At 42.9% G+C, this 12,782-nt stretch overlaps 1 protein-coding gene across 2 annotated transcripts in view; it reads left to right on the forward strand.

The window, feature by feature from the left end:
• Taf2 (TATA-box binding protein associated factor 2) overlaps window positions 1-12,782 on the forward strand; it is a 365,232-nt gene that overhangs the window by 181,010 nt on the left and 171,440 nt on the right. For both annotated transcript variants that reach the window (XM_068346184.1, XM_068346183.1), the window contains exon 12: window positions 12,031-12,137. In XM_068346184.1, coding sequence (XP_068202285.1) covers window positions 12,031-12,137 — 107 coding nt within the window. The remainder of the gene's footprint in view (window positions 1-12,030; window positions 12,138-12,782) is intronic.

Genomic DNA, 12,782 nt, shown 5'->3' on the forward strand with positions numbered 1-12,782 from the left:
GCATCTCCTCTCTCAGAAGGGCTTTTCACGACAAGTTGTGGTGCGAATGTCCGATACTTGCGTAGGTCCTCAGCCTCGGTCTACCAAGCAAAATGGAGAGTATTCTGTGGTTGGTGTCGTAGACGGAACATCTCTTCACTCGATGCCACTATTCCAGTAATAATGGAGTTCCTTGTATACCTTCGGGAGGAAAAGCTCCTTTCGGACTTGGCGGTGAAAGGTTATTGCTCAGCCTTAAGCTTACCCTTTAAGCTGAAAGGAGTGGATATTTCCTCTTCATCGGAGATTTATTTACTCATACGGAGTTATGAGATCACTTGCCCCCAGTCAGAGATTAGGCCTTTTCCTTGGAACAGGGCTCGCGTCTTGAGATCCTTAAAAGGACCTCCCTACGAACCATTACGCTGTGCAACTGATCGAAATTTCACTTTGAAGATGGCGTTCGTTCTCACTTTAGCCTCGGCAAAGAGAATCAGTGAACTTCATGGCCTCTCGTATGACATCGCCCATTCAAGGGGATGGGGGGAAGTGACAGTCAGCTTTGTCCCTGAGTTTATTGCTAAGACTCAAAATCTACGGGTGCTGGACCATAGATTTGAGCCCTTTCAGATTGCGAGTCTTCATTTTGTAACCAGTGACCCAGATCAGTTGTTACTATGCCCAGTGAGAAGTTTGAGATACTGTCTTGAATGCACTGCAGCTACACAGCCCAGACTAGCTCCTCTGTTTGTTAGCTCTTGGAGAGTAAAGAGAAGGATCACCAAAAACAAGGTTTTCTCCTGGATTCGCCAAGGAATTGAAAGAGGTTGGCTCCAGATTCTCCTCAGGCTTGTCGACCTAGAGCCCATGATGTCAGGGGACTCAGCACCTCCCTGGCATCCAAGTGCATCTTCTCCGTGTTGCAAGTTCTTCAAGCGGGCGTGTGGAAGAGACAGACCACCTTCACAGCCCATTATTTAAAAGACTTGATCCACAGGAGACTTGATGCATTCACTATCAGTCCTGTGGTGGCTGCTCAACAAGTGGTTTAAGATACCTTAGACTCCTTGATGGACAAGTAGCCGTTGGTTGAAGGTATTGGTTAACCGGGTTAAGACGGATGAATGAGAAGAATGTCTGGCTTTCCTTTCTTCATCTTATCCTCCCTTGGGGTACAGCACCATGGGTCCTTCTGCAAGCTGGCTTCAACCTCTGCAGGTAATTATCACTTCCGTAGTGTAGCCTAGTATAAGTTATAAAGTTTTTATACTATCCACGTCCCCATTGCTTTCTGCGAGGAAGCAATGGGATATGTCTTGTTTTCCTATATAAACTTAAAAGGTGTTCATACAAGACAGCAATCTTTATTACACGGCGTTACACAGGCCGCTATTATACTCACTTTGTATATTTCAGCGAGGTGTCAAAGTTTTGCCTAGACCACAGTCATCTACAGTGCTGTACTAGGTAAAGCCGTGTCAATGTCCATGCCAAATATAGGACTTCCACCCACCTAACAGTGAGTCATCCACATGAATAACGGAAGGTTTGTTAGTATGGGAACAAATGACAAATTCGGAGATGATTTGTATTTTTCCCTAACTAATACAAACCTGGAGTTATATGAATTGGCCCGCCATCACCTGTTCCCCAGAGGTCCTGCTGCCTGCAATAAAAAGTGATGTCTCACTGCTGTGAGAGTATATATAGAGGCAGCTGGGTACCTCCCAGCCACCCCCAGCCTACCTGCTCAGGTGGTTAGGCAATGTTGCCACCTTGCAATTAGAGTCCAATGGCTACCTTCCAGCTATGCTAAAAGATAATCCACATAAATAACTCCAGGTTTGTATTACATACATATACCAAGGCATTTCCCCCAATTTTGGAGGGTAGATGGCATCAAACAAATGAAACAAAAAAGGGGACCTCTCCTCTCTACGTTCCTCCCAGCCTGACAAGGAACTCAACCAAGTTTGGCTGGTACTGCTAGGGTGCCACAACCCACCCTTCCCCGTTATCCACCACAGATGAAGCTTCATAACGCTAAATCCCCTACTGCTGCTACCTCCGCAGTCAACCAAGGCACCTGAGGAAGCAGCAGGGCCTACCAGAACTGCGTCACAATCGCTCGCCATTCATTCCTATTTCTAGCACGCTCTCTTGCCTCTCTCACATCTATCCTCCTATCATCCAGAGCTTCCTTCACTCCATCCATCCACCCAAACCTTGGCCTTCCTCTTGCACTTCTCCCATCAACTCTTGCATTCATCACCTTCTTTAGCAGACAGCCATTTTCCATTCTCTCAACACATTCATATCCACTCTAGCTGCTAACTCATTTCTTACACCCGTTCTCACCCTCACTACTTCGTTCCTAACCCTATCCACTCGAGATACACCAGCCATAGTCCTTAGACACTTCATCTCAAACACATTCAATTTCTGTCTATCCGTCACTTTCATTCCCCACAACTCCGATCCATACATCACAGTTGGTACAATCACTTTCTCATACAGAACTCTCTTTACATTCATGCCCAACCCTCTATTGTTTACTACTCCCTTAACTACCCCCAACACTTTGCATCCTTCATTCACTCTCTGGCGTACATCTGCTTCCACTCCACCATTTGCTGCAACAACAGACCTCAAGTACTTAAACTGATCCACCTCTAAGTAACTCTTCATTCAACATGACATTCAACCTCGCACCACCTTCCCTTCTCGTACATCACATAACCTTACTCTTACCCTCATTAACTTTCAATTTCCTTCTTTCACACACCCTTCCAAATTCTGTCACTAATCGGCCAAGCTTTTCTTCTGCATCCACATCCAGTACAGTATCATCCGCAAACAACAATTGATTTACCTCCCATTCATGGTCATTCTCGTCTACCAGTTTCAATCCTCGTCCCAGCACTGAGCATTCACCTCTCTCACCACTCCATCAACATACAAGTTAAACAACCACGGCGACATCTCACATCCCTGTCTTAGCCCCACTCTCACCGGAAACCAATCGCTCACTTCATTTCCTATCCTAACACATGCTTTACTACCTTTGTAGAAACTTTTCACTGCTTGCAATAACCTTCCACCAACTCGATATAACCTCATCACATTCCACATTGCTTCCCTATCAACTCTATCATACGCTTTCTCCAGATCCATAAACGCAACATATACCTCCTTACCTTTTGCTAAATATTTCTCGCATATCTGCCTAACTAAAAATCTGATTCATACAACCCCTACCTCTTCTAAAATCACCCTGTACTTCTAAGATTGCATTCTCTGTTTTATCCTTAATCCTATTAATCAGTACTCTACCATACACTTTTCCAACTACACTCAACAAACTAATACCTCTTGAATTACAACACTCATGCACATCTCCCTTACCCTTATACAGTGGTACAATACACGCACAAACCCAATCTACTGGTACCATTGACAACACAAAACACATATTAAACAATCTCACCAACTATTCAAGTACAGTCACACCCCCTTCCTTCAACATCTCAGCTCTCACACCATCCATACCAGATGCTTTTCCTACTCTCATTTCATCTAGTGCTCTCCTCACTTCCTCTCTTGTAATCTCTCTCTTATTCTCATCTCCCATCACCGGCACCTCAACACCTGCAACAGCAATTATATCTGCCTCCCTATTATCCTCAACATTCAGTAAACTTTCAAAATATTCCGCCCATCTTTTCCTTGCCTCCTCTCCTTTTAACAACCTTCCATTTCCATCTTTCACTGTCTCTTCAATTCTTGAACCAGTCTTCCTTACTCTCTTCACTTCTTTCCAAAACTTCTTCTTATTCTCTTCATATGAATGACCCAATCCCTGACCCTATCTCAGGTCAGCTGCTCTCTTTGCCTCACTTACCTTGCTCTTTACTTCCACATTTTTCTCTGTATATCTTTCATACTTCTCTACACTATTACTCTGCAGCCATTCTTCAAAAACCCTCTTTTTCTCTTCCACTTTTACCTTCACTCCTTCATTCCACCATTCACTGCCCTTCCTCATGCTGCCTCCAACAAACTTCTTGCCACACATCAGTTGCAATCCCAATAAAATTTTCTTTTACTAACTTCCACTCCTCCTCTAAATTACCAGTTTCTCTTATTTTCACTGCGTCATATGCCATTCTCAACCTTTCTTGATAAATACTTTTTACCCCCGATTTTATTAGCTCTTCAACATTTACTAGCTCCCTTTTACATCCACCTACTCTATTTCCACACTCTTTTGCTACAACTAATTTTCCTTCCACCAAAATATGATCAGACATACCGTTTGCCATACCCCTAAACACATGCACGTCTTTCAATCTTCCAAACATTCTTCTAGTTATCAACACATAATCCATTAATGCCTTTCTACCACTCTTCCATTTGCCACTCTTACCCATTTATACTTGTTTTTATCTTTCTTTTTTAAAAAAATAGAACTTATCACCATCTCTTGCTCCACACACATATCTACCAGTCTCTCACCACTCATTTTCACCTGGTACGCCATACTTCCCAATGACACCTTCTACCTCTCCAGCGCCCACTCTAGCATTTAAGTCACCCATGACAACTACATAATTCCTTCTACCCAGTCCTTCTACACACCTAGTTAATTAATTCCAGAACTCATTCCGCTCTTCTTCACTATTAGTTAGGAAAAAATACAAATTACCTCCGAATTTGTCATTCTCATGTGGAATTTCTGGCCTCTTGGGTGTTAAATTTTTGTGATTCATTGCAATGCATTATAATTGTCTGTGCTTTGTTAATGTGCAATTATTTCTTTAAGGAATAAAACCCTTTATAAAACTAGTTATTTGAGTTAATACATAGTCTAGTGTATTATCTTCATTGAAGTTAGTTTCTTTCCTTGAATGAGATTATAAGGGAGCAGATGTTGGGGCTTAATCCTTGTTCATCATTATCATTTGGGATTTTACATTAGCTTTTCATTATTTATGGCTTGATAAACAATAAGTTCTCTCATATTTTTTTTTACTCCTCCCTTGAATTCCATTGAGTCTTGTTCCTTGTCAATGTTTGTTATTAACATTCAAACACGTCACAAGTTTACCAAACAGAATACAGAAATAGTCTGCAAATTGTCTTTTTAATTGGGTACCATTAAGAATGGTTATTTCAATTTTGTTCTAGGAAGTCACTGTCCAGAGGTTTAATTGTGAGCATATATTTTTCAATATTTAACTTAGCCGGTGATTATATAGCTGCAACTCTGTTGCTCGACAGACAACTCTACGGAAAAACTCGCCAGCGATCGCTACACAGGTTGCGGGTGTGCCCAACAGCGCCATCTGTCAACCAGATACCCAGCTCTCAATGTAAACAAAGACTCAATTTTCTCTCTGTCGAGGTGTCGACAAGACGTACTTTACTCGCTGTTGCTAAACTGGAGTTTTTCACATCTATTTGGTGAAGTACTATATTCTAGTTTTGAGCTTTCGCTATGCAGGTGTTTTATCTTCATCTTAAATCTTGAACTCGTTTTGGATAGATTTAATTATGGTGACAAAGAGAGTATGGACTTTCTTTCACTTTTAAATGGCCGACCCTTCCCTTAGACGGAAGTGTGTTTAGGCTTTTAGTAATTATCACGTTATAGATTTTCCTCTATATATTTTATATCTCTCCGCCTTTATTAGGCCTCTTCGATTAACTTTCCATTTATTATAAACATATAAAAATAAATTTTAATGTTTTGTTTATATGCGACCTTTCCTGAGAGTAGGCGGTCCTAACTTGGAAACCGAAGTTAATCAACGTTGAGCCCTTTATATCGTAATTAGCTTTTAAAGAGCTAAGGATTTAAAACTTTTTAAATGTAATATTTTATGAAAGAATTTCTTTGATAGTCTTCGTACTGTTTTCAAAGATGAACTAACGTTTAGTTTATTTATGCTACGCAGTTGTTGACGTTCAGGACGTTCAACATGCGCTCTATCGTTACGATAGAGAGAGAGTGTATCACGGTTTCACTTTGCAGTAAGAGTAAATCGATTCTGACGTTTTGTTCATTCTTTCTTAGCTTAAATGTTTTAAATTCTATTTTAAAGGAACTTTTTATTTGAAAAACCTTTCAGTTTTTTTTCCTTTAGTCAAATAACATGTTTTTTTGACGAAATATAATTGGGCTCTTCTCTTAGGTGCGAAATCAAGAGAGAAAGAGAGAGAGAGATAGAGACGGAGGGAGAGAGAGGAGAGAAAACGTTCCGTTCAAGCGGGTAACGTTGTTCTCGAGTTACTCTCGTCCCTAGTCGCTGTACGGGGAGGAAGGATAAAACGTTTTTAGTTTTTTATTCTCGTCCCCAGGCTATGTGCGGTGAGAGATTGAAAACGTAGTTTATATGAACTAGTGTTTAGTCTCTTTCCCAGCCACTGATTTTTTTATCTTAAAATATGTTTTCTGTTTTTTGCTGGTATTAATGAGCTTGCATTATACGACTGATTTCGCAATTACTACCTTTTAATGAAGGGTAGAATTGCGTGTTTCAGGTAGAAATCAGTAAAAGTTTCGATTTCAGTGAAATAAGTGCAAAACAGAAAATCGAAGTGATAAAGTGATATGCGCAAAGTGTTACAGTGTTGCGTCCGAGGGTTCGTCTGTTCGTGCCTGTCGTTCACCTAGTCCGGGACCTCTTGCATGCTCCCAAGCCCAGGGGAGAAGTAATGTCAAATGACTTATGGGTTCGAGAGGCCTTGATCAACGAACAGACGTTTTCCCTCTATGGTATCGGGTGTATCTTACCAAGATCTCCCCTACCATAAGACGAGAGAGACATTGTTTCTCCTCGTCATCCGAAGGCTTTTCGCATAAGAAACCTGTCACAAGGTTTCGAAGCCCTTAAGCGAAAGTCAGTCCTTTCAGGACAGGTCCAGCGTCCTGGTTACAACCATTAGGACAGCTCTGACCCTATGCAGTCATCGGATAACTGCTCGCCGCCTAACAAAAGCGTAACACAGACTCCGAGAGAGTTTTTTTGTTGGCAAAGTGTTGCGGTCACAGACGTTACCCTCGTCTCTTACCACAACCATTTCCGTTGATCCTTAATGGGTTGTATGGCAAGACATGCAGTATATGCTTGCCTCCCTTATGGAAGACTATTCTGCCGATTAGTCCGTTGAGTCTAGCCGTTTATCTCATCGATATCCTGGCTTTCAGCCAACCTAACGTTCCTTTGTGCTTACTGTTGACGTTGGCGTAGCTTAGTCACGTCAGTCAGGTTGTTTAGAACCACACTCGATGCGGTCTCGTGTGGTTTTTCAGCCGCATTTGGACGTTAGGCCACTTGCTGATGCTCCTGTTGACGTTCAAGACGTTCACTAACAATCGGAGTTGACTTGTTTTGACGCTATGCGTCAACCTCCGCATTCTAGAGTTGTTTTGACTGCTCAGTCTAGGCAGTCAAAGCAGTCTCGAGTGGACGCTGTGCGTCCTCACGCACCTGTTGTGGTTGACAGTTCACAGACTGTCAAGCAGTTACATGACGTTGCGTTCTGGTCCGCTACTAATGCACCAGTGAGTGTGGACTCTGCTTGTAAAGCATTGCCACCACGGTAGGTCTCTCCCTTGCTTGAGACTCAGCTTTTATCGGACAAGGTTCCTGTAGATGAGGAAGTTGCTGTTCCCCCTCCTACTGATATTCCCTTGAGGACTCTGTCAGATGGAGAGGAGCCTAAAGCTGCTTAGCCCCCTATGGACTTTAATTAAATCATGATGATTTTTTTTAAGGATCTTTGTCCGGATCTTTTTGTAACTGCTGCTCCTCGTTCGCCTAAACGTCAGAGCTTACACTAGGCCTAGCTACTTCGAAGCCGGTGTTTTTAAGCTAGTGCTCTCTCGCTCTCCTAGAGAGCTTTACGTTGGCTAGGCGACTGGTTTTTCACCAGGAGGAGTTTGGGGGATACAGCCTTTGCTTTCCCTTCTTTTAATCTGGTTTATAGAGCGAGAGTCTGATATGACACGAGAGAAGTTCTCGGCTTGGGAGTTCATGCCTCTGCCCAGATAGACTTCTCAATTCTCGTAGACTCTCCCTGGCGCCTGGCCAGGAGACGCTCCAAGTTTTTTTACAGGTCAACTTCACAGCTGTTTTTGAGCCTTTGAAGTTTTGTTGTACAATTATGTCATGCATAACAAGGCTTTCAGGGATGGTAAACGGTACCGCCTCAGTCGCTAACCCCGTCTGTTGCCGCACCTGCTCCCGTAGACCCTAAATGGGCTTTGCTGCAAGACATGCAGTCTAAGCTTGCGTCCTTGCTAGAGGACTTTAATGCGGAGAAGGTTGCTACCGAACCTTCTGGCCAACAACCTTCCAACCGGTCGGTTGTGCGCCCTGTTGACGCTGAGGTACCTACTCGCGTCTGCCAGTTGAGGTGGTTCTTCCACCGATGCGACCCAGTGTGGGTTGCCAGCCGCACGTTGACGTTAAGCGACGCTCGGAGGTGGTTGTTGACGTTCAGGACGTTCAACAACCAGCAGAGGTGACTTGTTTTGACGCAGTGCGTCAACCTCAGCAACCCGGTAGGGTGTTGACTGCACAACCCAGACGGTCTAGACAGTCTCGGGTTGACGCTGTGCTTCCTCGCGCACCCATGGTTGTTGACAGTTCACAGACTGTGCAGCAGTTCCATGATGTTGCGTCCGGCTCCGTCACGCATGCACCAGTGCGACCGGACTCAGCGAGCCAGACGTTGCCCACTCCGTTGCCGTTTCCTCATCAGTTTTCGGATGAGGAACCCTCTGATGAGGACGTTGCTGAACAACAAGACGATCAGCCCCCAGAATAGATCAAGCCCTGCTATCCATCCAGAAGATGCTGAAGAAGGAACGCTGCTCAGTCAGGCTGTGGATGAGTCTGGTAGGGACGCTGTCATCCGTGGAACAATTTGTGTCACTAGGAAGACTACACCTCCGTCCTCTTCAATACCATCTAGCTTTTCACTGGAAAAAGGACAAGACGCTAGAAGCGGTCTCGATCCCGGTTTCCGAAAAGATAAAGTCTTGTCTGACTTGGTGGAAGGACAATATCAACCTAAGAGAGGGTCTTCCCCTGGCTGTTCAGACTCCCAACCACGTTCTCTTCTCGGACGCATCGGACGTGGGCTGGGGCGCGACACTAGACGGTCGGGAATGCTCAGGACTGTGGAACTCGAGTCAGAGGAGCATGCATATCAACTGCAAGGAGCTGTTGGCAGTACATCTGGCCTTGAAAAGCTTCAAGTCTCTCCTTCGAGGCAAAGTGGTGGAAGTTAACTCGGACATCACCACGGCCTTGGCGTACATCTCCAAACAAGGAGGTACCCACTCACTGACGTGTACGAGATCGCAAGGGACCTGCTCATCTGGTCAAAAGGTCAAGACATCTCCCTAGTAACGAGGTTCATCCAAGGCGACTTGAACGTCATAGCAGATTGTCTCAGTCGGAAAGGGCAAGTAATTCCAACCGAATGGACCCTCCACAAGGATGTGTGCAAGAGACTTTGGGCCACTTGGGGTAAAACCATCCATAGATCTCTTTGCAACCTCGCTGACCAAGAGGCTTCCAATCTATTGCTCTCCAGTCCCGGACCCAGCAGCAATACATATAGATGCTTTCCTCCTAGATTGGTCACATCTGGATCTCTACGCATTCCCACCGTTCAAGATTGTCAACAAGGTACTGCAGAAGTTCGCCTCTCACGAAGGGACAAGGTTGACGTTAGTTGCTTCCCTCTGGCCCGCGAGAGAATGGTTCACCGAGATACTTCGATGGTTAGTAGACGTTCCCAGTAGTCTTCCTCTAAGGGTAGACCTTCTACGTCAGCCACACGTAAAGAAGGTACTCCAAAGCCTCCACGCTCTTCGTCTGACTGCCTTCAGACTATCGAAAGACTCTCGAGAGCTAGAGGCTTTTCGAAGGAAGCAGCCAGTGCGATTGCTAGAGCAAGGAGAGCGTCTTCCATTAGAGTCTACCAATCGAAGTGGGAAGTCTTCCGAGACTGGTGCAAGTCAGTTTCTGTATCCTCGACCAGTACCTCTGTAGCTCAAATAGCTGTTTTTCTCTTATACCTGAGAAAAGGACGATCCCTTTCAGCTCCCACTATCAAGGGCTACAGAAGCATGTTGGCATCGGTCTTCCGGCATAGAGGCTTAGATCTTTCCAAACATAAAGATCTGCAAGACCTCCTTAAGTCTTTTGAGACCACCAAGGAGCGTCGTTTGGCTACCCCTGGATGGAATTTAGACGTGGTACTAAGATTCTTCATGTCAGACAGGTTGGAGCCGTTACAATCAGCCTCCCTGAAAGATCTCACTCTTAAGACACTTTTCCTGGTATGCTTAGCCTCGGCTAAAAGAGTCAGTGAGATTAATGCCTTCAGCAAGAACATCGGATTTTCGTCAGAAAAAGCCACATGTTCGCTACAACTTGGTTTTCTAGCCAAAAATGAGCTGCCTTCTCGGCCTTGGCCTAAATCTTTCGATATCCCCAGCTTATCGGAGATCGTAGACAATGAACTAGAAAGAGTCTTATGCCCTGTTAGAGCTCTTAAGTTCTATTTAAAGCGTACTAAACCTTTACAAGGCCAATCTGAAGCTTTATGGTGTTCAGTTAAGAAACCATCCTTGCCTATGTCAAAGAATGCTTGGTCAGACTTTATCAGATTGTTAATACGAGAAGCTCATTGACATCTGAGTGAGGAAGACCGAACTTTGCTTAAGGTGAAGACGCACGAAGTTAGAGCTGTAACAACTTCCGTGGCCTTTAAGCAAAATATATCTCTGCAAAGTATAATGGACGCAACCTATTGGAGAAGCAAGTCAGTGTTTGCGTCATTTTACTTGAAAGATGTCCAGTCTCTTTACAAGAACTGCTACACACTGGGACCATTCGTAGCAGCGAGTGCAGTAGTGGGTGAGGGCTCAACCACTACAATTCCCTAATTCCTTATCCTTTTAATTTGTCTCTTGAAATGTTGTTTTTTTATGGGTTGTCCGGAAGGCTAAGAAGCCTTTCGCATCCTGGTTGATTTGGCGGGTGGTCAAAGTCATTTCTTGAGAGCGCCTAAATTAGGGGTTTGATGAGGTCCTGTTGTATGGGTTGCAACCCTTGATACTTCAGATCCTAGGGGTCGATCAGCATCCTAAGAGGATCGCGAGGCTCCGTAAGGAAGACGTACTTAAAAGGCAGAGTAATTGTTCAAGTCGACTTCCTTACCAGGTACCTATTTATTTTGTTTTTGTTATTTTGATAACTTCTAAAATGAAATAAAAAACTCTTAGCTCATAAAAGTGTAAACATATATTACTGGTCTCTACCCACCATCCTGGGTGTGAATCAGCTATATAATCACCGGCTAAGTTAAATATTGAAAAATGTTATTTTGATTATAAAATAAATTTTTGAATATACTTACCCGGTGATTATAGAATAAATTTTTGAATATACTTACCCGGTGATTATAAATTAAATGACCCTCCCTTCCTCCCCAATAGAGACGCAGTGGGACGAGGAGAAAATTGAGTCTTTGTTTACATTGAGAGCTGGGTATCTGGTCGACAGATGGCGCTGTTGGGCACACCCGCAACCTGTGTAGCGATCGCTGGCGAGTTTTTCCGTAGAGTTGTCTGTCGAGCAACAGAGTTGCAGCTATATAATCACTGGGTAAGTATATTCAAAAATTTATTTTATAATCAAAATAACATTTTTCATAGAAAGTTCTTCCAAACAGTTGCCTTAATATTATTATCAGATTTGCTTCCCTCTATTTTATGTATATTTTTTGGTCATCTATAGCAACCATGTATGTGGCAGAAAGCTGGGTATTATCTTTTAGTTTCTTAGAAAATGAACCTAACCCGATTTGTCTTGTTTTATTTATTTTACAGACATATTACATTGCATGTTTAGCCATACTGTTATGTTTGATACTGTAATATCAAAATGTACATGAACATTTATATTTTTAAAAGGTGATTTAGCATGATTCCATATTAGCAAAAATTTTTTTTCATATATTTTTCAGGCCATTTTCACTGTTACTGGCAAAGACATCACTGTCTTTTGTGATCAGTGGGTACGACAGGGAGGACATGCTAAATTTAACATGAAATTTCTCTTCAATCGTAAAAGGTAAGATTTTAACTCGTAGATCTTGATCTCTAACATCTTGGTAGTCTTGTCATACAGGCTTTAAGTTTTGTGTTTTAGTATTGGGATGCTGAAAATGTCAAAAGTTTAAAGATGTGGAAACTGAAATTTAAGATACCAAACTTAAGTACCAAGAAAATATTAGCAAATACTATCATAACCCAGTGGTTTGTGGTAACAGCTGAAATACATTTAACTAAGTTTTTATTAGAATTTATGAGGAAGAATATAAAGAAAGAATAACAAAGGTACATCAAAGAGGAAGAAACCTGTGGCAGGGTCAAGCAGGGAAAAGAATTGAGATGTATACCAGAAGGGAATGGAGTCTAAAAGTCCTAATGTATCTAGACAAACAATTAGATAGGCACTACTAAAGCTGGGAGGGTCTTTGAAGTTTATATTGAAGACAATGGCAAATGTATCAAGAATAAGATTGATGTTGGTACCCATCAAGGATCAGCTGAGGCCTTTACTGTTTATCATAGAAATTGAGTAAACCTCACATGAGGCCCTGGGAACTAATATATTTAAGTGACCTTGTGTTAAGAGCAAAATCTGTGAAATAGCTGTGGAAATGTTTAAAAGATTGAAGAAAGGGAGAGGAAGGATCCAATGGAAAAGCAACTA

This window comes from Palaemon carinicauda, chromosome 22 (genome assembly GCF_036898095.1).
Source record: "Palaemon carinicauda isolate YSFRI2023 chromosome 22, ASM3689809v2, whole genome shotgun sequence".
NCBI classification, from domain to species: domain Eukaryota; kingdom Metazoa; phylum Arthropoda; class Malacostraca; order Decapoda; family Palaemonidae; genus Palaemon; species Palaemon carinicauda.